General features: G+C 47.8%; 1 protein-coding gene across 5 annotated transcripts; it reads right to left on the bottom strand.

The window, feature by feature from the left end:
* Positions 1-249: 249 nt before the first annotated feature.
* Positions 250-24,197, bottom strand: PCYT1A (phosphate cytidylyltransferase 1A, choline). Of its 5 annotated transcripts, none has more exons than XM_068954104.1 (9): positions 24,047-24,183; positions 15,657-15,773; positions 12,536-12,635; positions 10,188-10,304; positions 8,105-8,256; positions 7,197-7,275; positions 6,291-6,433; positions 5,029-5,217; positions 250-4,431 (listed from the first exon to the last, which is right to left on the bottom strand). In XM_068954104.1, exons 2-9 carry the CDS (start codon positions 15,771-15,773, stop codon positions 4,225-4,227), a joined length of 1,104 nt encoding a protein of 367 aa, XP_068810205.1. In that variant the 5' UTR covers positions 24,047-24,183; the 3' UTR covers positions 250-4,224. The 5 variants fall into 5 exon arrangements, with proteins under 5 accessions (XP_068810205.1, XP_068810204.1, XP_068810206.1 ...); XM_068954103.1 differs by lacking the exon at positions 24,047-24,183 and adding an exon at positions 23,585-23,725; XM_068954105.1 differs by lacking the exon at positions 24,047-24,183 and adding an exon at positions 18,620-19,000.
* Positions 24,198-24,341: the final 144 nt, after the last annotated feature.

Here is a 24,341-nt window from a genome sequence, read left to right as displayed (position 1 = left end):
ACACAGGTGATTAGTTAATGCTACTTTACTTGGCCTTGCCCAGGATCTGTTCCTTCAACAGTACCTGCTCTTCACCTAGGACAGAGGTGGGCACAGACATCAGGAATGACGATGAATTGTAGAAACCTCTGGGTATTTTTTTTTCCCCGCAAAGCATCTTCTCACTCAAACCATTGCTAAGATGGCAGCTGAGGAGATCAGAATGAGAGCTTGTTGCTCTGGGACAGAAGAGATCTAACACACATCGAGTAAAATTACTTTTGCATTTATTTGGCTAAACATAAAGCAAAAAAAAAAAAAAAGCCAGTAAGAGACACACTTGTGCACATAGGCCCACAGAGAGAAACCAGCATGGTGAACACTGATTGAGAAGAGACATCCCAAGGCAGCCATGGCTCTGGGGCCGGAGAAGGGCTAGCTGAGACAGCCCGGTGGGAGATGTACAGCAGACACCCAAACACCAAGACCAGAGCCCGCTGCTGGGCACCACCCAAGTGCTGGTCCGCTTCACGTGACCTGGACCCTGGTGCCCTCTCGATCCCCTCCTGCCACGTTACCTTTGGCCAGGGTGACGTTTTGAGGAAGGGAAGAGTCAGAAATCCAAAGTTCCCAAATATTATCTATTTCATTTACTCATTCTGGGGAAAAAGCAAGTTCTCTGTCCCAGGAGGTGGAAAAACAGCTATTCAACTTTTTGCGAGTGGCTGTGTTCAGTCAAACTGCTCAACTGGAAAATACAATGGCAATTAGTTACAAGATTGTCAAATTTGACATGGTTTGACAGATTAGCGGTAACAGAGGACAATCCTTACTGACACAGCTTTCGAGGCACCAGCAGGAGTGCTGGGGGCCAGAAATCTCATGGCTTTGACAAGACACAACATACAGACAAGCAGCAAAATAAGAGACTTGGCCCCCTTGCCAGACAACCAGACCCAGCCTCACATCTACAGCAGGCAGAAAATCTGCAGGCTTTATAAAAGGGAGCCTTTCACAGCACGACATCCTCCCTAAGGGCAGGGGGGGGAAGATGCAGAGAGTGCTGGTCTGCCCCAAAGTCACTGCTACAGCCAAGTGTATTCACTACCCCAGCATCTGCTTCAGGTTACAAGAACTAGATCCCACTGAAGTCCCAACTCTCTAAAAAAATATTTGAGTGCAGGTGTGTGTTATACTTTCCAAGATATTAAGAACTTTCTCCTGTAACCCTACCACCACGCTATTCAAATGCCATGTTCTTCAACTCCTGCTTATACTAGCATCCTTGGCACCTTTCAGTTTTTCCCTGCTGCTGTTCTCCGCCATGAGAAAATGCACTTGCAGCAGCAGGGTCCTAAGGCCAGCGATCTCATGCCCAAGATTTAGAGGGGGAATGGCAGCAGGGCTGTCTCACAGAAGTTGATGCCTCTGGATTTAGCAACATTAAAGCTCCACATGAGGACTGCACATTCTTCAAGGCATCCTAGTGAAGTTTTGTTTTTCCACTCTGCCTCTTACTTCACGCCTAATTCTAACACACACCTTCTGGATGATTCTTTTAAAGGGAGCAGGACAGGTTAGGGGTGTGCGGGACAGCCCTGAAGCAGCAGCACGGAGGATATTTGTGATTGACAAGATGTCCCTGGAGAACCCAGTTCACACATCTTGCCCAAAGATCAAGCTCTGTCCTATTCCTAATAGGATAGGGCAGCACCAGAGATGTGGCCAGTCCAGCAACCCAGGAGAAAATAACATCCCTTTCCACCTCCACAAAAAAAATAAATCAAAAGAAAAAAAAAACCAGAATAGTCTGAGAGTCGAGTGTCCATTTTAATTTAAGTGTGAGGAGGAAGCAGGAATTGTTGGTTACAAGAAACAGCTATACCTATGCCAAGCTACAGGTAAAACCATGTCCGGCTTCTTACCAAGCACCCCAGGTTTTGCAGAGAAATTTGTCAGGTCTCCATAGAACAAACCACCATTGAAAACACTAACATTGCAGAACACTGTTACGTATCTTGTGTTTAAAACAGTAGCGAGGCTCTAAAGCAGCCTGGCCTTTGTGATCTGGCTGGGGAAAAGTAACTTAACACTGTTTTTGAAGGAAGGGTGAAAAAAAGTGGGTTAGATTAGGGAAGAGAAAACGTGGGTAATGTAAAATAAGTGCTCTACCACTCATAAACCAGGGGATTAAAAACTGGTTCATACGAAGTGACCGTATTTGCTCGTTCTAGCTTAAAAATCAATAGCAGCCAGCCACGCTCCCAGAGCCGTACACGTCTCGGCTGACAGACCAAAGTGGCAAATGAGGAACCCCCAAAATACCATTTCCCATACCAATTCTGGTCTCAACATGAGCAGGGTGTAAAGAGGGGCCTCTTTTATTAGTCTCTGTCAAGCCCTTTTGGCTGCATGACAAAAGGAGCAGCAAGACAAAAGCCAGGAAGCGGCAGCTTGCTCCTCCTGCAGGACACTTGTGCTCCCTAGAAGCATCTCAGGGCACAGAGCATGCGGCAGCATCGATGAGGCACCTCCAGGGCATTGCTCTTCCCTGGGCCCTCTATCCCTGCTTTGAATCCCCCTGCGGCACTGCTGACCAAGCTCCGAGCCCGTCCTCGTCTGCTCCCAGCATCGCAGGAGGATCCGGGTAACTTGCCCAAGGAGCTCCAGCCGGAGCCAACAGACACCATAGGCAAACCCTACCAGAAAAGCAATTGGGAGCTTCATAGCTATGACACAGCAAGTCCATTTCCTCGTGCGATGGCTGCCAGGACAGAGCACGCAGACCTGCTCAGTACGCGGTCATGCAGCGCAGGGAGGGAAACTGCCAATGCGAAGTTGCAGGCCGCTGCCAGGAAACAAAGCTCTACATTTATCACATACAACAGCAGGCAGGACTTGAACCACGGTTTCAAACAAGCAGGTTATATGTTTAAAATCTTAAAAAGCTGCAGCTCTCTGATGCTCTTTCAGCTCCTCCCTTAGGGACTGGCGTAAATGAGCACAGATTTTTGCATTTAATGTGTAACCCAGGTAACTGTCACACGGGACCATCACCCTTAACTGGGGTAAAACATGCCGTTCATCTGTCCAACTGCACACATCAACATGGACAGCAAATTGGCCTATGAATTCACGTTTTGTCCTTACAGCAGCGACTTCACAGCACCAGTAGTATAAAGGACTGTTCCAGCCCTTAGAGCACAGCAACTGAAACGCAGACAAACACGCACCGGGCACAGTGTTGAGAGGCCATCTGGACAGACAGTAAAAAGTATTACACACCAGAGACTGCGACAAGAAACTTTTCAAAGGAGCACACACATTCATTTCCTACGTGGTCTTTCACACACCCAAGGAAACACGCAGACAGCAAGTGCTCTGAAGAAAAGATTTAGTCTCTTCTCCCCAACAGCAACTGTGGGCTGAATTTTAGCTCTAGTTTTAGCAGCCTTGTCAAGCTAAGCTGGAAAGACCCTTCTCCTGCAGCCCTCAAAGATTTGGAGTTGCAAATGCTGCACACTTATAGGGTGAAGGATTCTGTGGTGCTGCAACTTCTTACAGGGCCTACCATCTGCATGCCAAGTTGGTATCCCACTCCCCAGCACGTTTTCACTGCAACATGCTGGTAAGCTCAGCTAAGAGACACTAGAGCACTACACAGTCCATCAGATAGATCCCTGTCGGCTCCAGTGCAGCAGAGATGTCTCTATTTCCTAGTAGCCTTTGTATTCAACTGCTTCCTGCACGCTTTCGAGGTCACACTGGTTGAAGAACTGCAAGATCTTTCATTTGGCAGTGGCACAGATACTGCCTGGGCATGGGAGGAATAAGACAGAGGAGCAGAAGAAAAGGAGGGACAGAAAGGTCTGGGCATAGCATCCCACTCTCCCTCTCACCTGGAGGTTTAACAGGGGAAAAGAAACAAAAAACAAGATCCATGCTTGAGTGCTATTCTTTGTGTTTTTTAAAAAGAGTACTTCCTTAAAACATAAAAACCATCTTTCCCCTGGAAACCATTAGAACGTAAACAATAAAAAGGGAATTTGAGGGAGAAGGGAGGAGGAGAAGATATTTGAATGTGCTTCCAGGCAGCAACCCTTGCTAAGAGCGACAGGTGCCTCCAGGGCCCCGTGCCCACTGTCAGCCCTGCTCCCATGGCTCTCTTGCTCATTCAGAGTTCCCCAGTGGGTCTGGACTTGGGATTCGGTGATCAGCGACTCGCAGCAAACCCCAGCTGGTAGCTTAATCCTCTTCGTCCTCACTGATGTCATAGGTGACTGTGGACTCGTTCCTGGCACGGTTGGCCGGTGAGGAAGGAGGAGTCTTGGTTGAAAAGGGCCAGCGGAATGAGGGAGATGGGGATCGGTCATGCGTGGGGCTACTGCTGGGACTCTGCTTTGGGCTGATGGCCTGCAGCATCCGGCCCTTGCCCTCTTTCAGCATGTGTTTCTAGTGATGGAAGCAGGAAGGCAGTTAACATGGCTCAAACAGCGATGCAAAACAACACTACCTACAGCTCTCGCCACATTTTGAGCTGTTGTCCCCCTTCGATACTTCGTGCAGCATAAGAGCATGGCAAAGCCCAAGCATAGCTCGAGCCTTTGGAAACTTGCCCATTTCATCACCACTCATTTTCCAGCACCTCTAGCATGAACTGCCTGTGATATTTTGCCAGCATTGCGGACACCCTAGCAAAACTGTTTCACAAGCAGCTTCAGACCCATCCCCAGGCAAGTGACAAGGTGAAAACTGTGAAACTCTTGGTTGCTCAGTGGCCTTCAGGACACATGTTGGACTTTACAGACCAGCTCCTGGGAAACACAGACTTCTCATGCTATGGCCGTAACTGGCTTTAGGCAGCTGGCAAGGCTCCCTGCAACCATGTGCTGTGGCCTGGGGCAGAACATGTCTGGAGACAACAGCACACCCAGTGCTGTGACAAACTGGAGGCCTTTGCTCTGAAGAGCCTGGGCTCCAGAAGACCTGATGCTGACTGCTAAGCTCTCTGAAATTCCCTTTCCCCCTTCTCCCGGACAGGCTCCTTACCAATGCACCTTCTGGGCCAAACATCTCCAGGAAATTGCCAATGAACTCCCGGGACTTCTCTTCCCACTTCTGAATGAGATCAATACTCTTCTCCTCCACTTTCTGGACAAACTCCTTTGACTTCTCCTCTACATCCTTCACCCTCTTTTTCACCTTATCCACACGCTCCTGGAGGTGATATTTCTTCTCCTGCAGAGAAATGGTGGATCAGAACATGGCTCACCAGATTTGAGTGGCGACCCTCTCTGCTCTGTGTTATTACACTGAACAGTTGCTTAAGACTCAGCATCTCCATTAGTTTCATGACACTTCTCTTTCACTTCAAAAACATTTCTTTCCTAGACTTAAATGGCAGACACATAGCGGGGCTGTGAAATGCTTTGTGTCAGGCACTGACACAGAGCAGAGTGAGACTAAACCTACAGATAACCACTATCTAAGAGCAATGCATGGAAGAGGGAAATATTTATATAATATATAGATTAGGTTTGAGTCAGGAAAAAACAGAACACGTTTGACTACTCTGACCTGCTGTCAGATATCGCTTTGCATATCATTATAGCGCAAGTCTTTTTGCTGGATGTTCTTAAACAGAGGCAGAGATATACGCCAAAGGCCAGGCAGCCAAAACCTCTCCAGGCTCAGTTTTTGCATTTCATTGTATTTACAAAATAGACACGGTATCTGTCTCGGTGGTAAGAGGAATGTTTACTACCTTACTTCCAGTATTAGAAAAGCCTTCTCCCACATATCCTGCTTGTATGCTAAGAGTTGCACAGGATAGGATTGGAGCATGTACCCCTACCCAAGCGCTGCTGCTCCTGTGGCTCTAAGGAGGAGAATAGCGCAGCAAGAACAAGATCGGATTTAATCCTAAAAAGAACGACTCTTTCTTAGGAAGTCAGATGAGGGAGGGGGAGAGATGAGACACAACAGACACTTCATATGACTGAAGAAAACACGTATTTCACCCCATCTTCAATTCTCTCAACAAGTAAAATGCCACCACGTTGTCATTTCTGACAACGGAGCAACATTAACAAAACCCCAGTTCCTCTGGGTGGGTCTGCTCTTCACAGCAAAAGCTTGAGGGAAGGAAGAAGCCTGACTTCTCCTATAAGGACACCAATTTGGAGCAACTGCTTAGGCTCTGCAGATTGCCATCTACTGGCAGGACTGTGCTCCCACTAGGCAAGGATCTGCATCCACACAATCCAAGACTCTGCTTCATGCAGCTCGTTGTAAGATACACTTCAACTCACATTTATGAAGCTGACATTGAGCTCTTTAGCTGTGTAGCCCCTTTGCAGGTTTCTTCTGGCATAAACATCATAGTCCCGCACAATTCGGGTGATGATATCCGATGTTGAGATCCCCTCGGTCCTCTGAGTTGGTGCAAACATGCCTAGAGTTGGGGAACAGGACCCAGGACAGCTGTAGCAAGATAGATGGCAAAAAGCTGCTGCCACCTCTATTAGAAACAACCTCTCCTGTCAAGCACATGTTTCCCAACTGTCCTCGCTCCACCACATGTCTGCCCTTGAATATACAATATTGGGGGTCCTCCTCTCTGGGAGGATGAGGAGAAGCTAAGGGAGACCTAAGCAAGTGTCAAAATATGCCTTCTAATTAAAAGCTCCAACTCTTTGCTTTAGCTGGTTTAAAGACTATTATCTATAACCTACTGCCTTTAGAGCAGTGCGGAAACAAGGACAGGAGAGAAAAGGATTCCCACAGTTTAGCGGATAGAAACGTCATGAGCTCCGGTGACTGGGTTTGAAGCTAGATTTAAATAAGCTGCACCCCCACTGAGTTTTACAGCAATCAGCTAGAGGAACTACTTTGCAAAGTTCATGCCACATTCTCCATTTGTAGGAATCTGTAAACCAAGCCAGAATATTTTTCCAGAAAGGTGGTTGTTACTTCAATCACAATAACTAGACTGGAAGCACAGATTAATGCAGGGCAATCCTGCGGCCTGGGATGCAGAACAGTCCTGGCCTTATGAACTACGGCCCAAAGCTGGGCTCCTTCTTGCCCCTAGAGCCTCCTGGGGGGACCCTGTTCGCAGTGTCACTCTCTTCCCTGACATAAATCTGCCTTACAGGAGCAGAGGAGAAACTACTCATCTTGGACAAGAGTCCCTAGAGAACCTGACCCAGACTCACCTGCTTCTTTTATATGCTTATAAACATCATCGCTGCCAGCAGAAGAATAGGGGATGTCATCATGTGCAACAAAATCGATCTGAAAATTAAGAGAGCAATGCAAGTCAAGATTTTACACTGAACATGCAGGTTTCATGCCTTTTGTAAAAGGCTGGCTACTTCCTGCTCAACACCTCCACACAGAGGCGTGATAAAGAACAGCAAGATGCTTTCAGTAAACGGAAAAAGCAATGCAGGGCAGTCCTAAGTTCTTACTGGCAACCGCATGTCAATCAAGCTTGCAAGCACACATCAAAGAAGAAGAGCTGAGACTAAGGATACAGCTGCTTTAAGCTCCACAAAGAAATGACTTGTTAATGGCAGCCAGGGGAAATTGAGCAAACTGCTCTGGACACCCCAAACTCCTTCACCTCCCAAAGCAGTTCAGCAGATGGTAGAGGTTCCTTTCACTTTATCTTTCCTACTAATAAAGGGCTGAAAAGACAGCTTGCCTGGTCTCTTGCTGCAGGGAAGCTGACACAGATCTAAACTTGCCCTCCTGTAAGTAGTGGGTTGGACCAGGTGACCTCCAGAAATCCCTTCCAACCCATGCTATCCCTTCCCTATTGCTTGTTTCACAACAAACTGTCATTAGCATCAAATTCTCCTGGAACAGTGAGAATCGTCTTGCCCCCTCTGGCTTCTTTACTTTGTCACAGTCTCCATTTTATTTCAACATTACCTTCCAGATCAGTTAATGCTTTTAATCTCCCAAGAAATTGACTTGGTTCCCATAACCCAACTCATTCTGTATTTAAGGATTTTAAACAGAAATGAGTTGCTCAGACAGGGATCAAGCCCACGGATGAACTCTTGCTGCAAAGAGAGGGATAATCAAAATTCAAAACAGATAAGATACCATGTATTACCCTATGCTCTGCCAGGAACTCTGGTGTGAGTGTCCACGGTGCATTTCTCACCACTTCATCCACATAGCGACAGTGCTGTACAGCGTCATACCGCTCATTTTCATTCATTACTGTGAAGCCCTTGAAGTTATGGGTTAGTTCGTCACTGCAGACTGAAGAAACAGGCACAGACAAGAGTGAGTCTGAGGTGTTCACCCCAGTACTTCACAGCAAAAGGACCCTGCCCACACCCCTGCTGTACCTGCCAAGCTAGGCAATTCCAGCTGTTGACAGAAGTTGGCACCTTCAAACTTGACTCTTCCAGCCACAAAGCACCAGGAACTGGGAGTGGTGACAGGGCATTAAGCTCTTGGGCAATTCTACTCAGGCTTATTACAGGAAATTGGCAAAGCGTCTGGGGGATTTCTGTCCAAGCTGGGGATCTACACCCCAAACCCTCCAGGACTCTAGAGACTATGACGCTAACCAAGAAAACTGGTCAATACAGAAGACAACTCTCTTTCTGTATGAAATAGCATATGGGGCTCTACCTAGGATAAACCTGCTTGTCCCCCCTCCCCCCCCCCCAACCTTCCATAGGTTTCAGTTTCTGATTTCATAAAACACCGTATCATACTCTAGTTCTTGGGAAAAATTTACTAAAACGAAGAGCGAGTTCACAGCAAATCAAGCTAGTTTAATTATCAGGATCTATGAGAAAGTAAACAAATAACTCTTCATAATCTGCATGTAAGACATTGAGGAAGGAGGTTTATTTGGTTATCGGACTCAAAAGTAAACAAGGCATTACCAGTCTCACTGGTATTGGATGCATCCATGCTCCAGATAAATAGATGATAAAGAGAGGGTGAGACTGCTCCCAGCTTGAAGCCAACGTTCACTTGGGCTGTAGCCTCTCGTCTCTCTCAGTTCCTGGTGCAAGGAAAGCATCCCATTGCTCCCCACCTCCTCACCAGACTCCCAGAGGCAGATGGCACGCTTACACAGCTTGCTACATTAACACGTTTACGATAGTTTGTCCTGATGTTATTTTTCTGACTGCTATACAACATTTAAGTACATTGGTTTGTAATTCAGCCTTCAAGATTTCTAAACTCAGAACACTGTATAGATTTGAGCCACTATTTCACCTCTCCTCTTTCCTATCCCCTTCTAGGCACTACTATAGCTCACACACACACACACACACACAAAAAATACATGAACAAGCTAGTGGTAGTTGAGAAAACTAGTCAGAAGTACTTCTAGCTCTGACACCTTAAGATTGTAACACAGGCTCACTAGAGGTCACTTTGTGATAGACAACACCCACAGTTTGACATGTCTTTGGTACCACATGCCAGAAAGGTGGATGAAAGTATGGCTACAGAGGACTGTGCAGACAGAAGCCAGCACAGGACAGAAGCCAGAAGAAAAGGTTTCCTCTTTCTCTTTATATTTTTGAAGGGGTCTGGCTCAAAAACCTCTGCTAGATCCTCTCAGGGAGTCACAGGTTATTCCTGTTATCATCTAAAGAGCTTTGAGCCTAGTGGGAAACTTTTATTTGGTAAAAAGGGGCCTCACAGACTTCCATGGGGCCAATCAAGTGCACAAGGAACCACTATTATCTCTCCGTGCTCTTTTTGAATTGGTCAAAAGCAAAATCCAGCACAGATCTGGAGCAGGAGGGGAATGTGCAAGATGGTAAAGATTGTGCAAAGCTGAACCAGCTATGCAGGGACTGTTCCTCATTCTTTAACTGGCTCAGTCAAGAGGCAGATGCTCAACTGCCCCTAGTATTTTTCCTGATACTCAGATGTGCAACTCAATAGCATCTGTGACAAAATAGAGCGGCCGAGTTAGAGCAGTGGGGTGAGAAGTCTTTTTCTTTTGTGCTCGTTTGGTACAGGATTTCTTTCTGTAGACCTATCGACTCTCAACATATTGCGACAAGACTCCAACAACAGAGCGGGGGTTGTAACAATTGCCTACAGCAACAACCACCACGGCCATAAAGAAAAGACAAAAACCCAGTTGTGCCATCTGTATGCACAACACCGGAGACACTCCTAAGAGAGCCAAAGTCAATAAGATCACTCCTTACCTCCCACAATGAGGTATGTGTTTGGGAAGAGGTTCTTTGCTTGCATCAAGGCCCGTGCATGTCCAGAGTGAAACAAGTCAAATATTCCATCAGCGTAAACTCTGACAGGGCGCTCCACTGTGCCAAACAGACAGACAGACACATTCGTGAAGATCCATTGCTGGAGAAGCAGCTGTAGCTCATGCCTGCATTTGGGGACCTTCTGAAGCTCATGGGGGAGCTGCAGAAAACTGTCAGAATGCAGAGCCATAGCCAGGAAAGATCTGAGAAGAGAAATGGATGGCTCTTTTCCTTCACAAACGGAAACAAATGCACCTGAGCACAGAGCTGAAATACAACCATGTTCAAAGGCTGATTCAAAACCTAACGCATACCCCCAGAAAAGGCGAAGGGAGACCAGGGGGAAAGCAAACTCTGATCATCCCTTCCTGTGGAAATCCAAACGCAGCATTAACTTTCTGCACAGCAGCAAGCTACCAGAAGGGGAACTGGCCAAAACGTTTCATAGGTGCCTGATTCCCCCTGCCAGCCAAAGTGGCATCTCAAGACCTTTTCAGCATCCTCCTCTCTGTAGCCCACTGCCACAGCTAGCAGTCTGTTCAAGATACCAGATTGTTTTGGCTCCACACCAGCATCATGGACTCCCACCAGTCCCATGAAGCATGTGGCTGTACCTGGAGACCCAGCTGGGCTATTCAGAAAGGAAGCCAGATCCCATTCTGCTGACCTATTGGTGCCGTCAACTAAATCCATAGACAAATAAGGAGGAACAAAGCTTTCTTCCAGTCACCTCTGCCAAGGTAGCTCTTCTATATGAGGTCAGCACTGAGGTCAAGTGAGATAGTCTAGTACTACCATGTAATAGCGGGAGACTCTCGGACTTCTGGTCTCCTAGGACCACGGAGGACTCCAGCTCTCTTGCTGCCAATAACAAAGTCACACGTTCTTGGTATTTGACACACTTGGGAATGGCCTGCTTTATGGCCCAATTCAGCCAGGCAGACTTGGAGGAGCAGCACAAACACAGGCACAGCAGAGCTACAACGAGGAAGGGGGCAGAGATAAAAACTAGCAGGAGAGTTGAACCTTCATGGATCTAGGCAGGGCCATGAAGGTGCCTAGAGACAGAGCACACGACGCAGCAAGAGGACGCCTTGACGTAAATGCAGGGATGTTAAGTTCAAGCTAAGGAGAGGAGTCAGTTTGAGGACAGCCTCTTACAATCACCTGTCAACAAATATCAGTTTGATGGTGCCAGGACGCTCCAAAGAGCCAATAAGCTGGAGACCAGAGACTGTAAAAGCTTCCTGCACGCCAGAAGAGGGCTGGTCCTTGCGTGCCTTTATTAAAGTTCAGTCATGTTCTGGAAACTGGCTTGGGACATTTCCCCCACTCCTCTATACATGCCACAACTACGGTTCCTGAGCACAGGCAGAAAAAGCAGCAAGGAAGCATGCAGTGTATTTTAGTCTCAACAAGCAGGAGGAGCCGTCAATGTTGACATCAGAAACCTCTGTGCAAACTCTGGAGACTTTCAGCTGGGAAACTAATGTGAACTATGAAAAGCACTGGATTTCCAGAGACTGGATTTCCTGCAGGAAACTGCTGCCAGGTCCTAGAGTTGGCTTACCTCTCAACATCGGCAACAGTCAGGTAATTACAAGCACGGTATTTTTTTTTGTCTCAGGGTCTTTGTAACAGAGAGGCCAAGACAGACAGCACTGTCCACACACACTGCTTGGCAAGAGAGGACAGCCTCCCTTCAGAAGGAGCCAGCCCTCCCCTTTGCCTCCCCCTATGGACTTGCAAAGATAATAGTGTTTTTCCCAATCTCCTTCAGAGAATATAGTGGCGTGCTCTTGGTGTGGGGTTGGCCAATTGTGTTCAATGACAATGACACTAAATCCAGGCTAGAAAGGGATATTTGGGGAAAAGGTGTGCATCAGTTTTACTTGCTCCTTTCAAAGAGATGATTTTTAAATTGCTGCCCAACTTTAAGCTGCCTCAAACAAAGTAGTACAGAAAAATGTTCAGCTCTGATGCTACCCTATAGCTGCCAGTGGCACTGGAAGAGCTAAAACATGAATATTTATTTCCATCAACTCATCTTACTGGTGTATGTACAACTCCTCACAAACTGAGGTTCTAATTTCGGTTGGGATTGGCAGGCTCAAATTGACACGGGAACAGTCATCTATCACCAGAGCATTAACTAAATCATTGGGTGCAAACACGGTCTGACATACAAGGTTGGATCAGTCTCAGGGAAACCCAAGTCACACAACCCACCCTCCCACCCCCCAAAACTCAGTATTTATACAATACCCTTCCAGTCTGGTTTTACTTACAAGGGGTCCCTCTCATCGCTTCTTCATATGTTACTCTGATATATGGCTTGCTGTAATCGATTTCCACTTCATCTGAAAACGGAGCTGGTTCTCTCAGTCCCTAAACAACCAGAGAAGGTTAGTTGTGAGAACACAAAGGTGAGTGAATTACGTAGCGGCAGCAATGCAACTGCAGTGCCATTAAGCGACTCACTGTGTCTTTGCAAGACTCATACACATATATCAAAAAACTAAGTAGTGTTAAACCTCAAAACAGTTCTGCAAGGTGATTAGTTTGAGCTAGTTAGAGAGAGAGAGAGAGAGAGAGAGAGAAAGAGAGAAGTAAAGTTAAGGAGATGGTAACTCACGCTGGGACCCCTAAAAAAACTTCAGGCTCGGCCCGTTCTGACAAACAGCTGTTCACAATAGCACAAGTCAAGCTTCAGCAAACCTCGCTGTCACAGCTTCAGCTCTGCCCACTCAGGCAAGACAGCCACTTTGCTGTACTCGAGTGCTTGTGCTGTGACGTACAGATTTAATGGCTCCTCGCTTTGAGTACAGGAACCAGCAGAAGAGCAATACCAACAGCAGCATGAATCCCCAAGGAATGTGTGCATCACTACCCATTTATGAGCCCAACACAGTGAGAGACTGATGGTGAGCTTTGGCAGAACTCATCCAAGTGCTCCAGGAAATCTCCTCTAATCTACTGCTTTGTCTACAGTGGTATGTTAAATTAGCAACTGAAGTCCAGGTATTGTTTCTGAACATGTTCTCCTCTGAATGGGAACAGTTTTGTTGCTGCCCTTCCCATAATGGAACAAACAGCTCGATTTCCTTCTAGCGGGAAGGTATGGGGCAGCAATGGATTTCTCCTTCCTGAGTCAAAGGAGAAGGAAACAAGCTTGCAGATCATGACAATAGCACCTTTAAGCTGTAAAAAGCTAATGAGCAGTTTCCTCCCTCACTTCTTGACCCGCTGCAGCATCTTGCCATGGTGCACAGCAACACTGCACCCAGAAGGATCGCTGCTGCTATTGTTAATGTCGCTCGTCATGAAATATCTCCAAGGGAAGCGCATAGGAAAACGACCACTCGCCACTGCATTCAAGTAGAGTGATGTTGCTGAAAATCTCCAAAAACAAGAACGTTTACTGAGGCTCTGGTACCCATGTTTCCTATATCATTTTCTCTATCAAGATCCCAGATTTTACCGCATGAGGTTCTTGGAGAACTCTGGAGAACTACTACTATACACCTGCTTGTACTTCAGAGACTTTAAGCTCTTACTTTAAAAAGAACAAAGTTAATTTGCCCAACCCAATCCTACTGCCTTTGCAATGAACTGCCTACCTTCCATACTTTTTGCTTTTACTTTTGCAGTTTTACTGTTAAGTAAGGCCTGTGCTCCTCTCCTTTCATCACAGCCATTATATCTAGGACTTGAGAGTAAAATGAGATTCTTTGCAGTTTGGTTGTCACATACCCGATATGAAGCTAGGAATAAAAGCAAATCAGAATCAAAACTGTCAGAGGATCACAGAGAAATGCCCTCAAAAGCTCCTTTCAATCTTGCCCTTCCTCTGCATCGCCTGTGAGGGTCAGGACACGACCTGACATACACAATACAATGGGCTTATGGGCCAGCAGGCTTGTTACTACCATCTGCTGCAGAGCCCTGCTGCTTCAGGGGAACACTCCGTCAGCCAGCTGTTTAGTCAGGAGCTGTAAGGGCTTTGAAGTAACGTCATAGTTAGGCAACTCTACTACCCTTGCTACATTAAATACATCTTTCAAAAAAGGAAAAAAAAAAAAAAAAACCCCTCTCATCAGGGGAGCTGCACTAGCCCTGTGACTAAAAAAACATCCAGGAAGTTTAGAGGGTGGCTGGATATTACTTGTTTTGTTCTACTCATAGACAGATGCTTTATTTCTAACACAGGACAGACACCAACCTCAAAAGCAAGAGATTCCCATGGAAAAAACTTATGCCTCTGCCTTGTGCCTCTTTTTCCTCTCTGAAAGATATGGGGTCTTCAGGAGGGACAGGGTGGGTTTTGACAAAAGCCAAGGATACTAAGGCTCTGTGGGACTCGAGCTCAAGCCTCTGTTTGCAGCGCTTGCCCCTCCCAATTCTCACTGCATTTTGCAGGCTGCTCATTTCATTATCATCTGTCAAATACCCTGGGACAGGACTAAAGCACTCCTGAAGAGCAAAATTCTGTTATCAAAGAGAGGAAAGCTGCAACACATCACCATATTTTACCAAGGACTATGACCCTGGTATGACGTGTAATAGATGGCAGCTGGCTTCTGACAGCGATAAGGAAAGAGCAACTAGAGAGCACGTGATACACACGAGAGCCCCAGGAAGGGGGCAGAGGAGAGCTGTAAAAAGCCCATCATCGCAATATTGCAGCAAGGACAAGATAAAGTCAACTCTTCAAACTGGAATTAACCGACATAGTCTTTAGAAGAGAGACCATTGGTTTTATCTTCATAAAGCTATCCCAAGCTTGATCTAGAAGGATTTTTTTTTTTTGAACGCTCCTGAAGTACTGTTAACACTAATACAGTCTCCTGCCAGACTAGGTGAATCAAAAGCAAAGTCATCTTCCTGGTGTTTAGAACAGTGGTTTCAGTAGATTCCTTCTGCAGGTGCTCACAAATCTCAAGCCTATCCGCAGTTCCCCTGACTTGAACAGGACCAAACACTTCCTATTAGGTGCACGAGTAATAACATGCTTGCTTGGAATATTTCTCCCTCCCCTGGGTCGCTAAGAAAACCCACGTATGAAAAAACAATGATTATTCCCTATTTATAGTATGTACATATCTGTATGCACGCCTGTTTGGGCACAGATTAAGTTACTACAAACAATCTGGACGCACCACAAAAGCAGCTTAGTGATGCTTGCCTCAGACCTAATTTAAGCCCCCGTTGTAAGTATGTTATTAGTAAGAGTAAAGAAAGATTTCAAAGTGGCTTTGCAAGAGGGATAGCTACTGTCATTTGCTTTTTTTCTCCCCCTTGTTCTCTGCATCTTCACAAAATAAAAAATCACTTTTCTCTTTTTGCTCTTACGACTTCAGTGTCCTAATTCTCCCAGGTATCTAAAGCTCAGCGTCTTTCTTTACTTACAAATGAGCACCGCGACATTTTTGGAGGGATTCCATCCGGTTCTGTTGCCCCATTGGGGCCAGATCCATCTTTTCTTCTCTTTCGGGAATTCAGCCTGGAGGAGGTCGGTGGCTCCATCTTGTCAAGCACATCCAATAAGAACCAGAATAAAATGAAGAAAAGAAAAGAAAAAAAATATGTATTTCTCAGCTCTCCCAAGGCAAAAAATCAGTCAACAACAGGCTCAGTGCACAGAAGGTCAGCCCAAAGACACAGCCACCTAACAAGAGGCTTAGCCAGCTGTATTTGGCATCAGCTGCCAAGGCTTGACAAACAGTGCCTGGTGGGAATACTGAACCATTTAATGCAACTCAGAGCTGCTCTGCAGAGAAAAGCGTGCAGCAGTCAGCTGGCTAGAGACAAACTCGCACAAGAGTTGCAATGCAAGTTATAAATCACTAGTGCAAGGCTAATTATGCTACCTTAGCATCTGAAAGGCAGCCTAAGGTATGCCCAGTCCACATTCAGCCCTCCCCCAGCTCTCATTCTGATGATCCTGAATGCGAATGCTCTTATACCCTTCTGCCCTCCCCGCCTTCAGGACAGCCGATTGGTTTGCTGGGTCCCTGTACAATCCTGAAGAGAGAAGGCAGTGATTTTAAGCAGAACAATACGGGTGGGGAAAGGAGGGAAGAGGGAACAAGCCACGGTCACAACTTAAATAACTAGATCGCTTGCAGTTTGCTTTGCCGTTTGCGTGACAGTGAGTTGCAGTTCCTGAGTGGGGACAGCTCACCCTGGGGTGGCTGCCACCATGATCCCCTCTTGTCCCCACTGCAGCGGTGACTCAGCTGACTGTGAAGCAGCTACAGATGACACATTAGGGTGCACTTAATTCTGGCTTCCCTTTATGTACCAAACTGTAATTAATGGTAGTTCAATTAAACTGCTTCTCTGATGAATGGACAGCCAGCCAGCCAGTTTGGAACAGAAATTGTGACAGCTACTTCGAGTTAAGCCATCCCTGCTTTTGAACTGGAGTCCTCACACACTGCTACCTTCCTAAGAGGGCCCAGGACCATTAGGAAGCTTAGCATTTCATGGTGTTGAAGGAAAGCTAGGGATTTATACAAACGCATGGCAGCAAACGTTCCCTTTTCCAGCTGCAGCAACAGTTAGACACAGGTGCTGTACTTGCAAAGTTTAAGGCTAAAGAGTAGCAGCAAGGTATTTCCCATCTTGCTCACTTGAAGCGTACAGAACTCCAGGGCAGCAAATGGCACTCCTGTCCTGCCTTTCCTGAGAGCAGCATGACCCCTCTGCCTAGGAATGATGCTTACGCGCCTGCCTCTGCACCCTAATAATGAGAGCTGTGCGACATTCAAAGCTTCTCCCCACCCACACACAGCGGGTGTGCTGGAACATGTTAGGTGGGGCAAGAACACCCGGTATGAGATACGAGAGGGCAGGTGCCCCTCCGAACACTATCCCTCTCCTCTGGGGCACGCAGTCGCGCCCCAGTCTCTGCCAAGCATTTCTGCTCAGGACTAGTGGGACTGTCCTCACTAAGGCCCATGGGGCAAAGCTCTGGCGTTCAGCAACCAAGAAACATGAACACTGTGGAAGAGAGCTGTTAAGATGCAGATTTAACGAGTGGACTTACTCAAGCACAAACGACTCCAAGTTAAGGAATGTTCCAAAGTAAGAAATCAAGTGCAGTTTAATAACATGTGAACTGAAATGAGAGAGAACTCCCTTACAACTCCCCTCCTAGAATCCACAAGATACTTCACGAACCACGTTAGGGCCAAACACAGCTGAACTGGCTTTGGGCTACCTGCATACAGGCACCCCAAACTACTATGTTAGATCTAATATGATCCACTAAGAAGAGCAAAAGAGAATCTCAGATGACTGGGGAGCCAAAAAATATTCAGGAGAAGACAAAAGTGACACTGAAGAATAGCTGGAAAAGCCAAACCCTCTTCCAAAGGGAAGAGGGGAAAGGCTGTCACATAGACATTTCAGAACCGAATGATCCATCCAGCACTCATGCACAATGCCTGGGGGTGAAGTTTGCCGAGATTCCCCTACTCCTGTAATTTATTTACTATTTCCTAACAACAAACATACTGGAGTGTGCAAAAGCAATCTCAGGCACAAAGAGTTTACAGCCTTAAGCTCAATGTCTTCAAACTCTTAAGCAAACACTTAGCTTTCATGCAAGTTATCCTGGATCTTTAGTGTAACAAGCATGCACAGGGATGCTATAAACACAGCAGCTTCCACAGTGCCTTTGAAAACACGGGCTATGAAATAAGCATTTTTTAGGTTTTGCACAGTGCCATCTCACAAGTGTACTCTGTATCAGTGATTTATTTCACCACCATGGTCTTATCAGAAACCACGCAGTTCAAGTAAAACAAACAAACCTCTTTGGCTCAAGGAACCTAACATTCATGGACGCTATACGGGACAACAGCTGTAGATTTTCTTGTTACTTGATCAAAATAACTTCACGATGCTCCAAGTCACCTCCTTCTCTGACCCCTCACTTTCCTCCTCTTGGGAAACAATTAAAAGGTCTGTTAACATGCTGAAGGCGCTCCTTCCAAGACACTGCAGAGCAACTCCTCGGCAAGACACTAAAAAGCACTGTCGCAGGCTTTGGTGCTAGAGTACAGATATATCAGTCTCCAAGCACCAACAAGCGAGGTTGTTTCCATGTTAGCCTGACCCATCAGAGCAACCAGACTTCCCTGCACATCTCAATACACAAGCACGCACTCTTTCTGAGATACCACCAGCATTTTGCTGCTGGTGCATCGGCCGCGACCAGCTGCAGAACTGCAGGCGCGAGCACAGGATGACACCACGCTTTATGCTGCTGTACAGAAACACTGTTCAAGCGCAGCTGAAATCTCCAAGAGCCTCTTCCAACCCCTTCCGCACCCACCCACGCTCTTTCCCCTGCCCTTACTTACTTTTCCATTTCTCCAGGTGCAGAGGGTCAAACGATAGCAAACAATAGCTTAAGTGAATAGAGTTGCTGTGTATGACAGGCAGCAATGGTCAGACGCTAAAAGCTGACAGGGAATCTGCTCTGAAGTGCAACCAGGCTGCAGCTGCGAGGTGGCACCTTTCTGCCCTGCTTTGGCTTCGAGGGCCCAGGGGACGGCAGCTGCGCAGCCTCTCAGCATTAAAATGACTCCACCTGCAAACCACCCAGGGAGGCAACCCTGCTTTGAGGATGGTTTAAATATGCACTCTCTGCTCTGATGTTACAGGCTGGATCTTGCTCAAGGAGCCTCTGCAGTGTCCAGAGAGCTGGGCTGGGTGCTCGGTGCTTCACAAGTGACGCAGCTCTGTTAATTACCCAAATTAATGTGGAAATTAAACAATAATTTTACCACTCTTCCGAGCTTTAAAACCTCTACCCTGTGGCTAGCGTGTTTCTCGGAAGTCTTCCCAGCATCAAACCTGCCTTCATTAAAAACTAGAAATAATTTGTTCTTAAAAAGCAAGCTGTACCTCACTGCAGTAAAGCTACTCATCTTATTTTATTTCGACCCAAAGGACTAAAATAGCACCCTAAACAATTACTAAGTAACAATGGGATCCAGCATCTATAACTGAGCTTAACACATGAACACACACTCTCTTCGCTTCCCCAAATGAGTAAAACACTTGCCCGTTCTAAAATTAATTACATTTGCAACAGATGGGGAAGGGGGAAGAGGAGGTTCCTTTAGAGAGCTCATTCTGAAAAACTAAAAGATAAAAATTTGGCAGAATCAGAAGAAAGGGCTCTGTTGCAAAACGTTAGCATTGTTCTTTTTGGTCTAAGACACCACCCTCTTGCATTGACTGAGTCTGTGCTGAATATGAGCACCAGCAGCAACGTTAAAGAGAATCCTATTAGGGAAGGGCCCATGGGGCAAATCATAGTCTCTGTGCCACGTTAGGAGGCACGTGGGGCTTGGCTTCCGAAACTTATTTCTTTGGTTTGCATCCTATATCAAGGAAGTGCCTTGCATCACCTCTCAGCTAGCTCACCTCGGGAGAGAGCTGGATGGCTCTGCGAGGTGCAGCTGACTGCCAGATGGGAGAAGAGTCACCCCCCCTTGTCAAGAAATCACTCCATTCAGCCCCTAAGCACAGATCCTGAATGAAGGAGGGAAGTGGTAGAGGGGAGAAATAGGAATTTTCTTTAAACTATGGCAGGAATAACCTTCAGAAATCATTGAGCACTTTGCTGAGAGTAATGCTACAAAGCTCAAGCCATTTGACACAAAAATGCAGCCGCTTCTGGGAGGGAAAAATGATAGGCATCAGTTCACACACACAAGTATTTATATAGGCAGAGACGGAATTTAAGACTTTTTCCCCTTAGTGCGAGTTAACTGCAGCATCATCTGAGTTGGAATTTAAGCACAACACCAAAGTTAACACCTCTGGCATATGGAGAAGGTCCTAGAACAGGTGCGGTAAATCTCACTGCTTGGCCAAAGGCTTATCTCAATGAATGCATCTTCATGAACAGTACTGATGTTTTGTTTACCCTTGAACGTATGCGGTTTTGGTGTCAGAGAACTATTTGCCTCACACTCCACCAACGAAACAGATCTGATATTTCGGCACCCAAGGAACGTTGATGGAACAAGGACCTGACCTATCTGCATTCTTTGTGTTTTTCTGTCCAAAGGAATTTCTTAAAGAATGTTATTGTTTGCAGATTTACATGAAGAAGTAGGATTTCTTGTGCCACCTCTGCTGCTTTCTGCTTGCAGATTTACTTGAAGAGGCAGAATGAATCCCACTACTTAATCTCAAAGCCCGTGCAAAACGAGGTGAGTGCCACAACGTGGTAAACGCTCCAGCCTGAAGCTGCTGCATTTCCCAGCAGAGATCTGAGTCAGTGCAAGACTGGCATGCTGGAACAGCAAGGCCTCTCCGATACCCACAGCTCATGAGTTCCTCCAATGGCACAGCCTACTTTCAGGCTCCCATACCATCCCGCTGAACTTGGAAGGCGTTAGCATAGTCAGATGTCACTGCCACGTGCTGTTCTGCCTACAAGATCATTCCATTTTACAGAAGCAAGCTATTTCTCTTCCGCTGACTCATCTGCAGGCAAATACTACTAAACTTTGCACTCTGCCAACTGTCTGCAATGAAGAATAGCCCTGACACATGGAAGACACCTAAGCGAGATCCTCTGGGAAAAGGAAGAAGTCCTGTCACTTCAGATAATTTACCTTGCCAGGCTGTAAGGCACCCAAACAACCCTGCATTCCTCGTTCATGGGGGAACAGACTCGGTAACTCCTCTCTCAGTTCTCCCCCATCTCCAGCCCTCAGTTTGTCATTAATCTTACTGATACGTATCTCTGTCGAGATCTACTGTAGACAGAGGAACTCCAAAGAGGTTAATGACAGAGGACTCATCACACACTCCTCTAGAAACCGATTAAAACCTGTCTGCAGAATGAGGGTTAATCTCATAATGACTGGGAGAGATCAGGATCTTTCTTCACTCTACGCTTAAAAGATCTTCCCCAAGCTCCAACTTTGTTCACAATCCAGGCTTGTGAGGTCCAGATCTTTCTGACTTCCTAGGCTGAGGGCATCTGCCTATCATCGAGTCACTAGGTTTGGATGTTTTAAAAGGTCACATAAAAGTTGAGGGGGAATAGCAGAGTGGCAGCGACCCAGACTGCTCACTTCAAGAGAGGACTACAATTCTCTCTCCAGCATGATTACTCTTCCCACAGTCAGTGTCTCAGCCTATTGAGATGGCTCTAACCCCTCCAGCCCATTATAAAGGTTACCACAGGATGTGGCACATGCAGTCCTGTCTACACTTAAAACATGGGCTGCTCCAGCTATTCTGGTTCAGCAAAGATAGCTATCCTGCTGCATATTAATAGTCACATGAACGTAAAAGTTATTCCAGCCCAGCCAGTGCCGCACGCTGTATAACAGCATCCAGACCAGGGTGTTTGCTATACGTCTTAAAAAAACCCTCCAAGCTGCACATCCCCTACTGCTACAGGCAGACTGATAATATTTCTCCAAGCAGAGCCGAAGCATCATTAAGCATGCAGAAGATGTCTTTAGGAATGTGGTACCTGTGTTCTGCAGTCTATGAAAAGATGCTGTTTTCCACCAGCAAAGTCCCAAATGGCTCAAGATAACCCTCCAACTATGCCACAACTGAAAACAGTGCGGCACAATCACCTAGGCAGAGCTGCTATGAAACACAAAAAAAGGAAATTGCCAGCAAGACCTTCTCCATGAATTCACAGCCCTGCTGAGTACACCACAGCCCTGAGTCTCCCTCCTTCCCAAAGCAGCAAGAGTAGGGTTCACACAGAACAGAGAAGATTTGGAGCTTGCCCAGAGACATTAAAGTACGAGGATAGGCAGTCATTCTGTCCTGACTTTTGATTTGCATTGTATTGTATTTGCTATAGGGTTCAACAACAGAGGCTTTTGAGACCTGGAGTGGTGACCTTCTTTAGTAGTTTTTCACATAAACAGTAAATACTTATTTTGAAATTACAGATAAGCCACTAGCAGTAATTGTCGAAGCTAATTACAATCAAGATTTTGGACCAAGAAATGTCCAAGGCACCAATTTTAATAATTCTACATATGCTGAATGCATTGTCTGAATTTGTTGTGTGAATTTCAGAAGTAAATATGGTGGTTGCCCTTAGGCCCAGGAGTCCTGTGGATGAAAACCCCGCCAGTATCTGCTTCTGAAGGCGTGAGTTTCTGCCAGCTGCTGGCTGGGAGACCTGGTGCTGCAATAAGACAGGGTGGGGATGAAAAAGGGGAGGAGGGAAAGCCACCTGAAGAAGCCTGCACCTCCCTCTACACAGATCAAGGGCTGGCAAGAAGCATCTCAGCTCTTGGAATTACTGCAGACTTTAAGTCTAACTAAAAAAACATTAATCAGTGTGGCCAAGACTTTGGTGGACACAAAAAAACGTGTTAAAGAGGACATGTGCCTACCCAGCAGCTGGGTCATACCGTCCTTGTCCGCAGCCCATGCTACCTCCTAGGTGTTTGGCTCCTCTCTCCCCCGTCCTTGACCATGCCCCGTAGGTCAGAAGACGCCTCCCAGAGCCCCGGCACTCAAAGCCCCAGTGGCGTACTTAAGTTTCCCAAAGCATCTGCTGTTGTCTCCCGTCAGCCTGGCCCCAGTTGCCCCCCAACCCCCAAACCAGACAGTCCCGCAGTCCCCCAGAGGGCCATGCTGCCCACGCAACCCAGCTGTCCCCAAGCCCGCAGCCGCAGGGCTCCTGGGGAGGTTCACCCTCCTGGGGGACCCGCACGCTGCCTTCTCCCCGCTCCCTCGCCAAAGGGGGAAGCCCCACGCAGCGCTGAGCCTCTGTGCGCTTTCGCCTCCCAGGAGCCGCTGCTCAGGGCCCCTCGTCTGACGGGAAGCGCCGGTGAAGCCCCCTCTCAATCTACCCCGCCGCTGGAAGAGGTGCTCCCCTCCCATCTAGGCATCCCTCAGTCCTATTAGCCAGCGCTTGCCACAGCCCTGCTGCCCCATAGCAAGCCGCCCGCACGCCGGCACGCCTCGCCCCTCAGCTCCGTGCCCACGACCACCCCAGACGACGGAGCAGTGCCCGAACCACCCGCACCCTCTAGCAGGGCCCCACTTCTCCAGGGCGGCACCTGCAGCCGGGCCCTCCCCAAGGCACCGGGGCCGCTGCCCACCTCCAGCCCGGCGGCTCCCCACGCAGAGCTCCCCCCCCGTCCCCGTGCCGCACTGCCTCTGTGCGACCCCCCCCGGCGTGCTCCCGGCCCCCTGCCAAAGCCCCCCCACCCCCACCTCCTCCTCCTCCTCGGGGGCCACCCCTGCTCCCCGCCCCACGGCCTGGCCCCACACGTCCCCCCAAGGAGGGTCTCCCAGTCCGCGCAGCGCCCACGCACCTCCGCGGCCCGCTGCTGGTGCCGGTGCTGGTGCCGGTGCTGGTGCCGGTGCCGCCCCGCTCCCGCCAACGCCAACGGGGCGGCGGGCGGAGCCGCGGCGAGTCGGGCCGGAGCCGCAGGAAGGGACCGGCCGCGCCCCGGGAAACCGCGCCCCGCACCTCCGTTCCGGCCGCCGCCGCCGCCCCCCGGGGAGCGGGAGCCCCGCGGGCCCGTTGCTGCCCAGGACGGGGCCCGGGGGCCTCGCTAGAGCCCCGGCCTCGCCCCGGGCAGCTGGCGGAGCTGGGTTTTCTGGGGCTCCGGGGTGGCCCGGCTGGCGCGGGTCTGACGCTCCCCTGCCCTGCACCTCCTGCCGCCCGTGAACGGCTGCTGCGGCCTCCTCCCCCGCCGCGGGCTCAGCGTCGGCCTCTCTTCTCGGCTTTTTTTTTTTTGTTGTTGTTCTTTGTTCGTTTTAGAATTTCTTACCTTTGAAATTTCTACCAAATGCGGTTGAAACTGGCCACTAGCTTCCCAAATAACGGGGGGAAGCTGTTGGCAGGAGCTGGTGGAGAAACACGCAGAGAAGACGTTGCATAAATTTCACTTTCTTAGGCCGCGTTGTACCCAACAGACCTCCGTTGCACAACTTTGCCCTACAGGCTTTCTTGAGAGTGTAAATACCGAACGTAAATTCTGCAAATTAACGAAGGAGGGAGCGAAGCAGGCCTAGACACATAGAGATATCACATCCCATGTGGTGAAGCCGATCTAATTGATCTAA

The sequence above is a fragment of the Struthio camelus genome, chromosome 9 (genome assembly GCF_040807025.1).
Source record: "Struthio camelus isolate bStrCam1 chromosome 9, bStrCam1.hap1, whole genome shotgun sequence".
Lineage (NCBI taxonomy): Eukaryota > Metazoa > Chordata > Aves > Struthioniformes > Struthionidae > Struthio > Struthio camelus.
This window is presented reverse-complemented; position numbering and strand designations above follow the sequence as displayed.